At 39.2% G+C, this 13407-nt stretch overlaps 1 protein-coding gene across 4 annotated transcripts in view; it reads right to left on the bottom strand.

The window, feature by feature from the left end:
* Positions 1–13407, bottom strand: part of ralyl (RALY RNA binding protein like) — a 91661-nt gene that overhangs the window by 23503 nt on the left and 54751 nt on the right. The window contains exon 1 of one of the 4 annotated variants that reach the window (XM_029457456.1): positions 3605–3765. The exons of the other annotated variants lie outside the window; for them this stretch is intronic. Within the exon in view, the coding sequence (XP_029313316.1) occupies positions 3605–3641 (37 nt within the window). The 5' untranslated portion in view covers positions 3642–3765. Of the gene's footprint in view, positions 1–3604; positions 3766–13407 lie in introns of those variants that run through there. 4 annotated transcript variants of the gene reach the window in all.

The following is a 13407-nucleotide window of genomic DNA, read 5'->3' as shown; positions in this document are numbered from 1 at the left end:
TAGAGTTGAACAGACAACAGAAATATTTTGAGTTATTGTGACATCACGCTGTGGAAGACATTTGTATTTCATTTAAACTAGGAAATAAAGGGAATCACGGATCGAGAGAAATTTGACAGGCATGTTGCCGGCCTACAATCATGAAAATGTGATGCCATTTTGTGCTCGCCATTTAAATGCTATGTTAGACAACCCTGCATAAGTGGAAGAGAGGACTAGAGACAGAGTGAGATGTTACAAGTTGTCTAAACATGTCGGTGTGCTTGCCATGACTTAACGTATCTGTCGATGTGCACATCAGATCCAATATTAATACACGCCATTCACCAAAGCCTCTAAATATTCTGCTTCTTCACAATAAGAAATATGCCATTTTGCATTTATGCCTCCCAAAAATTGTGCAATATGGATAATAAGGGGCCGTTTGCTTGAGAGTGCTGTTGTCTTCTCCGTGCATGGGCGTTCGTACGTGTGCTGATGTAAGAGTATCATTTCACACTGATTGGCACTTCTCCTGGCAACAGCCCAAACAGTGGAGCTGCTGGTGGGAGAGACGAGGACAGGGGAGGGGAAGGGGGGGGGGGGGGGCTGTCACAATATTTCATCATCGTCCATCGACCGAGGACTCTCATTAGCTCCTTTCTGACAGATAAAAATCACATTTCCAGGACAGAGTGCAGTGAGATGTGTTTGTTTGTCTAGGTAAAAAGAAACGTGAAAGCACAGCTGGTATATTTTTGAAACGGTAACAATTGCATCTTTGGTGGCAAGTATTTGGAACGCAATATATTCTGTAAGAGCTTATGATTTATTGAAGAGAAGCAGAGCAGCAGACTCCAACAGCTCCAACAAGGATTGTGTTGCGCGTGATTTGTATTCCGTAGTTCCCATGGACACGCAAACTGAAAATTTGAGCAAAATGGAGCTAAGCTGAAAAGAAAGCTAGTCTGGAACACACACGCACACGCACACACACGCACACGCACACGCACGACTGCCCTTGACACATGGCTTAAGATACATGGAGGACATCTGACAGAAGATGTAACAGCCTGCCCCTTGCGCCCCCCTCATCCCCCCTCCTTCACCACCAGCAGCACATAAATAGAGCCCCAAACAAACATCTGCAGCACAGAAAGACACATTTGTTTGTCATGTGCTGCAGCCTTCAAATCACAACTGAAACAATAAGACCCAGAATTAGTAAAATAAAAATAAAAAAAGTCATAACATTGTGCGTCAAAAATGAAGATTCCCTGCATGATTGATCAATTTCCATTTGCATGCATCAGACTTCAAATCCTTTCTAAGCTTGAAGATGAACATACTGTACATAGAAGAGTGTATAACACACACACATATGCACAGGGACCAAATCCCGGTGGTGCAGAGGGCTGGAACCCCATTTGATCTCCGAAGATTCCAGAGCTGCAAAATCTTAAAATATTTATGGACTTCAACACAAATATGCAAGCTCGTGCTCAGGCTCACCAGAAAAGAGACGTTTTTACCCGGATTACATTAAACAGGCAACACCATAAACTCACGGGCAGAGTTCACCTTTCGATAAAAGAACAACGTCGGGGCACAAAAGATGAATTTTGTGTTTGTGTAAACACAGCACATTCACAACAATATAGGAGGTATCTTCACCAGACGTTCTAATTGAGGAACAATCACTATATGTTAAAGCTTCTCATGTTGCATTGTTTTTTTTATCTATTGCAGCACTGTTAAAGCACATTACAAAAATAAAAGTTGCTGGTGCAGAGAAAGAAATAATGAATCGCTATAGTCTAACTCATCCTAAAAGGTTACACCTACGCAAACCTCTTCACAGTTATAGGTTACCAACACATCCATCGTTCTGGCGTGGCTGACTCAGCATTATATGCTGCTGAAATCTCACTCTAACTGATGACAAAAAGAAGCACAAGGCGTGAAACCAAGGTGCTTAAAGTGAGCCATGTTGAACTATAGGGGGTTTGTATCACCTGGACCATGTTGGTTAAAAGACCACCTAACACCAAATAACTGTAGTATTCGATCATCAACCGGTTTACTGTCTGTCATCCACATACATCAGACTCCACAGCACCACAAGGAAATGTTGCATCCTGTACACATTTCAAATCCATGTCTTACAACATACAGCAGGGGTTTGGACGTGCAGCAGTCCTTCTGGTAGCGATAGTGTTGAGAACATCTTCTCCAGCCCATACGCCTATTAAATGGCTTTTTTTTCCCCCCGGCGTCTCGCTGCTCTTTGACTTTAAGCTCCTCAATTTCCCTCAAAACCAACTCCTCTGTGCTCTGCGTCCAAATGTGGGTGTCCTCCCATCTTGTCTATATAACAAGCTGTACATCCAGAAAGTAATGCATTGAGACTTATTTGTAGCCCATGCAGTGCACAATGTAGTTTTTCATTTTCTCTGCTGATGAGAAGAGAAAGAAAACACGTCGTCTTTTCTAAAAAAACACAGACCACAAAGCAGCTCTCCAAAACCTCCATCACACTCTACAGTTGAGTGTGTGCACTTGTGGAAAATTGTGCCAACTACAATTTAACAGGTAATTAGTGAATATCCATACGCTTTTAATATCAGAGCATGCACTGGCTCACACTTGGAGCACCAGGCTGTATGATACCATCCTTATTACACAGTTATAGGGCTGCATCAAATAATTATATTCATTATTATATCAATTAATCTGCTGATCAATTCATCGACTAATCGTATCATCCTTAATGATGATTATGGCAACAGCCAGAAGACAAAAAAAATAACGTAATCACAATTAAGATGCTTGAACATGGTCATGATTGACATTTGTGGCTGGCTAATTAATCTTTCATCAACTAAATATAATAAGGGACTAATTCTTACCCCACTCGTGGTGCCTTCAGGACCATCGTTGGGTTTAGACTTCATACTGTACATCAGCACAAACATTTTACCCTTCTTACCATATGAGTGAAGTAATTAATGGAGACAAAACCGTGATCCCTACAGAATAATATGCGTGTGTGTACATTGCGTGTCAAGCACCAGCAGGACAGGTTTCACATGAAATGGCATTTATGGAGCACAATTCCTGTTTTTTTAGGATTGACATTAAAGTAGGCTAAAGTAATATTTAAACTGACCTGAACCTAAAATGACTGTTTTCAATATTAACACTGATGAGTCGATACATGATAATGTATGCTAACTGGAGCATAATTACTATTATAACAGAGCAGGTGCAAGGATGACTTTTCAAACTAATAGCTTGACGCAAACACTAACCAGCCAGCGCGTAGCAAGACTTCCTGTTTGTATTATTAAAAAAAAAAAAAAAAAAAAAAAAAAAAAAGACAAAGACAAAAGCGTCCAAGCCGACAGATAACGGTTGTTCTACCTATAAGCGTTGGCTTAAACTGTTTTTGCGTCTCATGTAAATTATAACAACTTATAAACGGCCTGGATGCAGTATGAAGCGAACCGGATGCATCAATACATTAATCACGGCTCAATATTTGCAACTTGTATCGAGCGACATCAGCATAAAGAAAATGTCCTCGCGCGTATCATGTAGCCCTAATGATGCAATAAGAACTTACATCGATGGTTGCGACGCTTCCCCTTATACATGGTCATTGTGTAGCGGTCCAGCTTTGCGCTCTTTCAGGTCCTTTTATAGGTGATACAGAGACACAAAGCGTCGAGACTTCGGCGTGCTGCGATACTTTCTGAGCAGAAATAAATGAGCCCTTCAGACTGGGGATTGGGGGCGCTGCTTGAGCGAGGAACATACCATGCTCGAAAATGCGAGAGGGGGGGCCGGACTACAGAGCATCTCAAGCATAAACTGTATGAGCTCAACTAAGTGCCAATCACATATCAACAAAAATAAGGAGCAACAATAAGAGAACGAGGGGAATACATAGCCATTACTTGAAACAACAGAGTACTCTGTTACGATTATTGTAATGTAATTTCTACCCTCAGCAATACTTTGGAAAATCAGTTTGAGTCACATATTATGTCAGGGATTCTTCCTCTCAATGTTATCTGTTAATGTATCTGTTGTTTTGACCACATTTTACTGTCATAGATCAACATTTACAAGCCACACTTTTCTGAGCTGATTATCTAAGCTTTATAAGCTTCATACACATTACAGTACATACACGTTACAGTATATTGTTGGTTACTTATTGTGTATGCTACTAATATGATGTTTGTATAAACTAGGCTAGTCATGACTGTCAATTGAAACATGAATTATCCCTCAATAAAAAAAATACTTATCTTGTGGAGAATACTACACTACTACTACTACTACTACTACTCTTCTACTACTACTACACTAATATACCACATGTATATAATCATATAATATAATATATAATATAATTATATGCATACATATGATACATGCATGATTCAAAAACCAAAGAGTATATGTTCTTAATGTCAAAAATTGAACATTTATAGGATTTCATCATTAAAAAAATAGTTATTTTAGTTAAATTTTGATTTATTTGATGTCACTCAAAGTATATAAATCAAAACAAGACTAGACATTAGGAATCTACAGCCATGTAGGTGGCACTGTGAGGCTTTGTGCTCAATGCTAAGCCTGACATGCTAACACAACGATAATGATAACATGTTAAGCAGGTATAATGTGTATGATGTTAAACCATCTTAGTTAACATTTGCTAATTAGCACCAAACACAAACTTAAACTGAGGCTGATGGGATGATGATGATGATGATGTCATTAGTTTTTCAGGTATTAAGATTTCGACCTGATGATGCTGCTAGATGAGAAGTCAGAGGATCACCAAAGTAATTTCATTTCATCATGAGGTGGGAAATAGATGTCTGCACACATTTCCATGGCAATCCATCCATTTGTTGTTGAGATATGTCAGGCTCACTTACATTTCCATGGCTATGGCTAAAAATGCAATGCATCCACATTTTTGGTACTTCCTATTCTTCAAAAGTGCTTCAGATTTTTCCTGGCTTTATGCTACGAATACTTTAATTTGGATTCCCTCATAGTACAGACACTTAAATGTAGTTCTTTTTTGAAAAAGGACTAACGTCTGGAATTAAGTACCGCCTGTGACCGTGAAAGTGAAACTGTAGCAGCGATAGATCCTTTCTGTAATAAGACAAGAAGGTGATGGCATCGGCAGCTAGCCACTCTGCTGAATATTATCTGACTCTGTTTGTGCATACAGTGACATTGGTATAAAAATAATATTCCACTCCCACCAGAACCTCTAGGCATACACAGAAAAAGGTGCATCTCATCTTACTTACAAAGGGTATTGTGTTGCTACGGAGACAAGGATAGGGCGGCCTGGATGTTGATTTTCTGCAAACCTTTACACTACATCACATTATATTTTGTGTGGGTTGAATAACAACACCTTTTTTTTTGGCTCAAGATGAATTGTGCCGCGAAATCAAAACAACCCTGAAAGCCAAGTGCATGGAAGTAGCAGGAATTCAATCAATATAGGCTCTCATCTGAAACTGCAGCTTCTTTTACTTTGAAACTTAGAACAAGATGAAATCCCTCAAAGTGAATTTTGTGAAAATCAATAGAGAGGATATGATTACTCGTTCATGCCCTGGGCTATAGATCAAAGTCATTAGTTGTAAAAAATGCTTTTTAGCGCATTTTTCGTCACATTTAAAACTAATTTATTTGGATGAGGAAAACAAAAAAGAAGGTATAATAATCTTTATTTAAAAGTATAGCAGGGACATCTAGTGTCCATAATGGATTAATACAACGGACAGCCTCAGGAATGCAATAGGAAGCATAACATGAGGACATTTGAATTTCTCATATTAAAACTCTTTATTTTGCAACTTATTTTCCTCACAAATGAGAAATGTATGAAGTACTTTACACAAGGCCAGCTGCTACACAATACCCCAACCTGACTCGGGGGCTTCTTTTTAATGAGCATCAGACAGAATACATCTCGGAGCAAAACTACACTCCACATTTTCTGAAATATGTATATTTTTTAATTAAATGCATGGCTTACCAACCTTGTGGTTACTGCAGCAGCTCTTTTCTCCGAATAGTCGAGAGGTTTCGAGTCAGATTATTATTATTATTATTATTATTATAAAGCTCAATTCATGTTGGAGAGGAAATATATATTTGAGCTGTGAAACCCGTTCAGTCACTGCAGTTTGAATGATAATATTCAATGTTTTGATCAGGACCACATCGGCAAGGCAGATGTTTCAGATACTTTGACTTGAACAGTCTCATGATCTAAGGCTTTTAAAGCAGCTATGATCAATATCTGTGTTTCAACATGTAATGTGAAAGTTACTCATATTTTGCAGTTCCCCTCAGTTACAGTTTTTAGCATCTTTCAGCTAATTGTTTTGTTTTTCTGACATGCAACTTTAATATGTTGGTGTTCTGTCATCACTCAGTTTCATTAGTCTTTATTAAACAAGAACCATGCATGAAATATGTCAATCAAAAAAAAAAAAGATGATTTATGCCAGATTTAGCTATTCGCTAATTTCCATCTGCTTAATCAGCTGTGGTTGCAGCAGGCAGCTGTTTCTAACGAAAACGTTTTTAAAAAATCGACTGTACACTACAGTACCTGCCCAACACCAAACGTTAGACAGACAGATGCTAGTGACTAGCAGCCAAACATAGTTGAGCATTTAGCAGCTAAAGAGCCAAATACTTCCCTCAGGAGATGGTTGAGACCAAAAACAGAGTTTAAAAAGTGAGTGACGATATAAGTGATCAGAAAAGAGTTTGTCCTTATTAGCAAAAAAAAGAATATGTAAATGTTTACAACTTGTTTCCACTGCTCCCAGGTGGCCAAAAACATAAAATAATAATAATAATAATAATAATAATAATAATAATAATAATAATAATAATAATAATAATAATAAATTGTATTTGTAAAGCGCCTTTCAAAGCTAAAAGCAATCTCAAGGCGTTAAAATGCAGGACAAAAACAACAGACATAAGAGGTTACTGAAATGCTTTTTTGACGAGAAAGGTTTTTAGTTCCTTCTTGAAGGAGTCGGTGGCCTGTGGAGCCCTCAGGTGTTCTGGGAGGGAATTCCACAGGTGAGGAGCGGCTGAGCAGAAGGCCTGATCGCCCATGGTGCGGAGCTTGGTCCTGGGGGTGTGGAGCAAAGTTTTTTTTAGAGGAGTGGATGTTGTGTGTGGAGGTTTGTTGAGGGAGGATTTCCTTGAGATACGTATGAGCATTTCCATGTATGCACTGATGGGTGAGTAGGGAGATTTTGTACTCAACCCTGAATGCGACAGGAAGCCAGTGGAAGGAGTGGAGAATGGATGTGATGTGGTTATATTTTCGCACCCTCATCAGGATCCTAGTGGCGCTGTATATATTGGAGCTTTTGAAGGCTCCCGCTTGGAATCCCGATGAGGAGAGCGTTGCAGTAGTCCAACCTTGAGGAGACAAAGGCATGGACGAGTTGTTCAGCATCTGACAGGGAGAGTGTGGGGCGGAGTTTTGCAATGTTCCTGAGGTGGTAGAAGAAGGTCTTGCACAGATGTTTGATGTGGATGTGGGGGAAGACTGGACCTGGTGTGGTGTGCCAACTCTGTTACTTCAGGTTAAAACTCTTTGTTTAGTTTGAAGTATTACATTTTCTATAATATCCAATATTTATTTGAAAGGGTAAAAACTTGGTAATATGCACATCTTTCTGAAGGACCACAGTGCTGTCATTTTTCCACAGTGACTATCCATCACTGCTTGTAATATATTAACGCCTTTCATCAGCAGCCACTGTCCCCTTGCACCATGAGGCTAGTTAAATCCATCCATCCATCCATCCATCGTTTATCCGGTAAGGGTGCAAGGAAGTCCAAACCTCCCTTCTCCGGGCCACATCCTCCAGCTCCGACTGTGGGATCCCGAGGCGTTCCCAGGCCAGTGAGGAGATATAATCTGTCCTGGTCCTGGGTCTTCCCTGGGGTCTCCTCCCAGCTGGACGTGCCTGGAACACCTCCCTAGGGAGGCCCCCAGGTGGCATCCTTACTAGATGCCCAAACCACCTCAACTGCCTCCTTTCAACGCAAAGGAGCAGTGGCTCTACTCCGAGTCTCTCACGGATGGCTGAGCTTCTCACCCTATCTCTAAGGGAGACGCCAGCCACCCGTCTGAGAAAACCCATTTTGGCCGCTTGTACCCGCAATCTCGTTCTTTCGGTCATGACCCAGCCTTCATGACCTTAGGTGATAGTTAAATCCAGTTAAACTGATTTCAATTAATAACCGGGCAGCGGATTCTTCCTTAGTATGGAGGGAAGTTTGAAGAGAAATGACCAAGTAGTGTTAACTTTGATTGTATTCTTTCAACATGGACCCTATTTTCCCATGTTGTTGTGTTTAGGTGACTAATGGGGCACAACATTTTTTCAAATTGGTCCAATATTAAGCAAGAACGCGGAAGCCGCTATATGTGGGGCAGTGTAAACATTCAGGGTAATTACCCACCGTCAATTTCCATCCAATAAAATTGCTTGTTTTTGCCAATGACAGGCTCAGATTGTTATTATAAGTGTCTGGTTGGTTTTGGTCGGCTTGTTATCGTGTCACGTGACTTGTTGTACAATGGAAATGTGAGTGAGAGTTGGAGATAGGAGTGCTGGTGTTGTCTGAGTTTGTTGCGTTTGAGTACAGAAAGCGTAACTCAGTGTTATCTAAAAGACTTTCAACATCATGGCTGAATATATAGCTGAATTCCACAATGTCAATGCGATGCGAGATTTCAGAACGAGGCTTTTCCGAGCGAGACACGGTAACAAACAGACCGGATTAAGCTAGAAGTAAAGAACATTTTTTTATTTCTTTGTAGGGTCCTTTCCTCAATGTAGTCAGGCACTAATAACAATCTGAGCCTGTCAGTGGCAAACACAAGCACTTTTAGTGGATGGTGCGGAATAGCACTTAGCGATTAAATTGTAGATTGTTTAGAGGCTGCTGTCTGCATCGTTCTCACTCAATATAGGACCAATTTCAACAGTTGTTGTTCCCATTAGTCACTTAGGCACAACGAGAAAAATAGGTTCTAAGTTGAAAAATACCAAAGTTACCCTTTAAGAAGAATATCCCCTGTTTCTAGGAACCTCATGAAGTCTTTAAAGCACTAATCACTTCATTACCCTTTTTAAGATTCAAAGAGATCCCAAGAAGTCAACGCATCAATGTAATCTAAAGTGCTCGCCATTCTCAGACAATTTTTGCTGGCATTTGAAACAAACTCCCTGTTAACAAATGATCCTCATTTATAGCCGTGATGGACGGATGCTGCGGATGCCCACGGGGAAGATTTTCTACATGATGGATATAAATCTGCTCAAGCTGCATCCCATTGGCCTTTGACTTACAGCCTCTCTTAGCTCATTAGACAGGCACTGCTTTTGGCACTGAGTAATTGCAAACGTATCTAGTGTGTCAACTGCTGCAACTGCTTAGCAGTCTGTGACAGCAGATCGTCTCTCTATGCTAATACTAAGCTTACAAAGCCTGAAAGACGCATGTGTTCGGATTTGGTCCAATTCTGCAGTGTTAAGGTGTCAAGATATACGAGAAAACACAGACAAACTCAAACAAAGGTTCCGAGGCTCATCTAATATCCTCAGCATTCACAATGAAAACTCAAATAACCTATAATGATTTATAAAAATAAATACAATAGTGCCACAGTATTGCCTTGTTAGCAGTGGGTTTTGTTTACACATTATATGACTTGTTCCACTTTATATCTTCAAGTATATGCATGCAGATTACCCTAAACTGCTCAAATGGGTAGTGCGTACAAAGAGGACCTTATACTGAATAACAACAATCCCCCCCCCCCCCCCCCACACACACACACACACACACACACACACACACACACACAGCTACCAGTCACGGAGTACCACCTCTGAAACAACAACGTTAGGAAACCTCTTAACAGGTTTTCAACAAGAGCTTCCTTGTGGTTCAACTGTTGATTGCAACCCAAACCTGGGAAGGAAAATCGCACACTCTAGTGGGGAACAAACGGCATAACCAACTGAGAAATTTAAAGGGAACATGAACATATACACTAAAAATAGATTTCACATTCACATTTCCTTTTAAGCTGAACAACAGACACAGATGTAGGTTTAGTGTATGTAAGCAGATCTGGTGGTTTAATTATGCATGGGTGCATGTTCCTATTCGGCTGACTAAACCTTACATTTAAATGAACCTCCCTTGGATACTGCGTCTTTAAGTAATTAGGGTCAGTGGGCCAAACTCAAGAAATCTGTCAGCTTATGTTTCGCTCAATTTTTTGTCTAAAAGGATAATGTTTTTACATCATGACTTTATGGTCTGAAATCACAGGAACAGAAGGATGTCAATTATGTTCCAAGGTGCATTAACTTTATTCCAAAATTCCCTGGCTTGTTTTATTGGAAAGTATAAATGCTAATTAATCATCCATTTGTTTCCCGTTCTATTCAGGATCATATGGGAGCTGATGTCTATCCCAGCATGCCTTTAAGCCAAAGGGTGAGAAACACCTGGCACCCAGTATGTTGCACAACATAACATACAGATAGAAAACAAACAAACACATTTACTTCTATAGGTAAGTTGGATGGAGTGTATATAGGGTAATAGGAATCAATAACGAGCATCGGCAAGAAAAACCCAATAGCTTCTTGCTGTGAGGTGACGGTGGCTAATATCAATCAATATTGATAAATATGATATAAAAATCCAGCACAAAGTATTTCATACATTCCAGACAAACTCGTGCTTCCATGCTTCTAAAATCTTCAAGTCAACAAATACACACGTAAAGACTTTGATTTCATTCTTTTTTTAGATTTATTAACTAGATTAATGGATCATTTTAGGGTTAGGGTTAGAAAAAACAACTATTTCCCCCCCATCAACAAAGAATCCCATTAAGACGTATTCAAAATGTTGAACTTGTCACAACTTGCTATTCATACGCGCATTAAAGGTTGCCAAATCTTATTCAGCTCAGGCGCTATCAATGCCACGGCCGTTCATGCAGTCAGCAGAGATAATACAAACCACAAAAGGTAGGCGGCGGTTTTGAAGAAAGTTCGAGCCACGGATGACTGAGCCATTGCCCACAGTTTTTGATTCTACCTACTGCATTAAACAAGCCTGTGATTTCTTTGCCATGAGTTGAAAAGTGGCACTCATAATAAAGTGATTAATGCACCGAGGATGACAACCGGCAGCTTTGGTTTGAAGTGAAAACCTTGACGAGACAAAGTACTCTTTCAAAACATACTCTACAAATCACTTGTTCCAACGTTTCAATACTTTCTATTGACATCAAAGACCTGTCTTACAAAATCTAACAAGACATTTTTAAATAAGAGTCAATTCTGGACAAGGATACAGAATCAAACAGCGCAGACATTCTTTAATTAATTAATTAGAGTTTTGCTTACTTGTTCCCATCACAAACTCACTTTCACTGATCTTGATCACCTGTGTGTGTGTGTGTGTGTGTGTGTGTGTGTGTGTGTGTGTGTGTGTGTGTGTGTGTGTGTGTGTGTGTGTGTGTGTGTAATACATGCATCAAAAGCATATGAATCTACCAGAACACCAATGCTAGAGTTTCTTTCTATCAAGAACAGTCTTGCAAATGAAAAACACTAACAATAGGCAGCATTACAGTTGATTCATATGTCCATGTTATGGGGGCCATATAGGGTAAGCATACAGCAATTACATATAAAAAGTAATAAAACAGTGTAATATAACAAAATGAAAGTTAAAAGTGTTTTTTCCTCGCATAGTCTACATTATTAACTCTGTCACACCTACAGGATGTTATTTCTGAGAATAATAATCGTTTTGCATGTTTATCCACCCTATATATAAATCTACAGCATATGTGTACAAGCATCTCCTCCTGTGTCCTAAGGGGGTCACTGTTGTACAAAAGCTTCCCAAAGATGTCCCCTTTTTATAGATTGTTGAGATAAAATCAGCGATGGTTCTTCTATCCTTTATTTTTCAAATAGATTATGCAAACACTCGCAAAGTAGAAATTACTTTGTGGACAAAACATGTTTTGGCAGTGGTTAAGCTTGAGGGATGAGCAATTTAAAACATGTATTTTTAGAGGAAAAAAAATCATTTTTTGGGTTAAGTCCTCACAGATTGTTGTGAGCTTTGAACATTTGTTTTTCCTGCTGTTCTTTTATTCTAACATTGAAGTTATATGTAACTGTCTCCACACGTGACAACTACAGGATATTAATAAATACTAAGACCAAGCAAGGATGTATTAGCAAAACCCCTGAGAGCATTGAATTGATTAATGTTGAGTTGTATTGCTTTTGTATTCAACATTTCTTTTGTAAGAGAAAATGTGCTTTTTCTGACATAGTCTCACTTTAAGTAACGCTTAATTCTAAACTTAACATAAAAAGTCTTAAGCCTCTAACAGCCTTTTAAAGAAGTGCCGAAAATGTTTTCACTTCTCACTAAACGTGGTCCTCACAAACACATATGGCTTGTACAAGCACACACATGACACACTGACTGCAAGAAATACTGTATCTGAAATACATTTTACTGTAATGATTGATACTAATTACTAAAGCACATAAAACAATGCTACAAATATCATTTCTTGTCATTAACACATGCATAAAAACAGCTCTATAACATCTACATATATACTGTACGTGCACATTTCTTTAGATTCTGAAGAACAAACTTTATGTGCACTACTTTTTGCAAATGACAGGATATACATGGAAGATTAAAACCTCTTTAGGACATTTGTATTGACATAATGTAGAATGTAGAATATAATGCTATGCCCCTCTGCTTTCAGGCCTTCAATATGATGCGTGCAAAATCCAAATGCACCGAAATCCAGACTTTTTAGAACAAAAAGGCAATTTAAGAAACTGAAACCAATTAGAAACTAATTATTTTAAGAAAACTAGTACTTTAGGAAGAAACCTTTCCAGTGTACATGAATATGTGAAGCATGATTACATTTACGTTATGCTTACTGTATTGGTTATGACATTAACAAGTGGTAATAACTGCTGTGAACCACAGTGTGGTGCTCAGTGACCATACACTGAAAAAGTGCCGTTACACACACACTTCTGACTCCATTATCTCCATTTACGTGTATGAGGAGACGAGACTGACACTGTCATGACCCATCATCTCAAACCAAATGAGCACTTGATGAATTTCCCCTTTTGTTATAACAAGCGCTCATCCTGGCCGAGGCTCAAATTTCCTTTGACAGGACGGCTCCCACAACTCAAAGTAATGAAGGCAGCCCATCTTCCCCTGTTAGATGAGGTGCATAAATGCAGA

The sequence above is a fragment of the Cottoperca gobio genome, chromosome 20 (assembly GCF_900634415.1).
Source record: "Cottoperca gobio chromosome 20, fCotGob3.1, whole genome shotgun sequence".
In the NCBI taxonomy this organism is placed as follows: Eukaryota; Metazoa; Chordata; class Actinopteri; order Perciformes; family Bovichtidae; genus Cottoperca; species Cottoperca gobio.
Note: the sequence above shows the minus strand (reverse complement) of the source record. Positions and strands in the feature narration are given on the sequence as shown.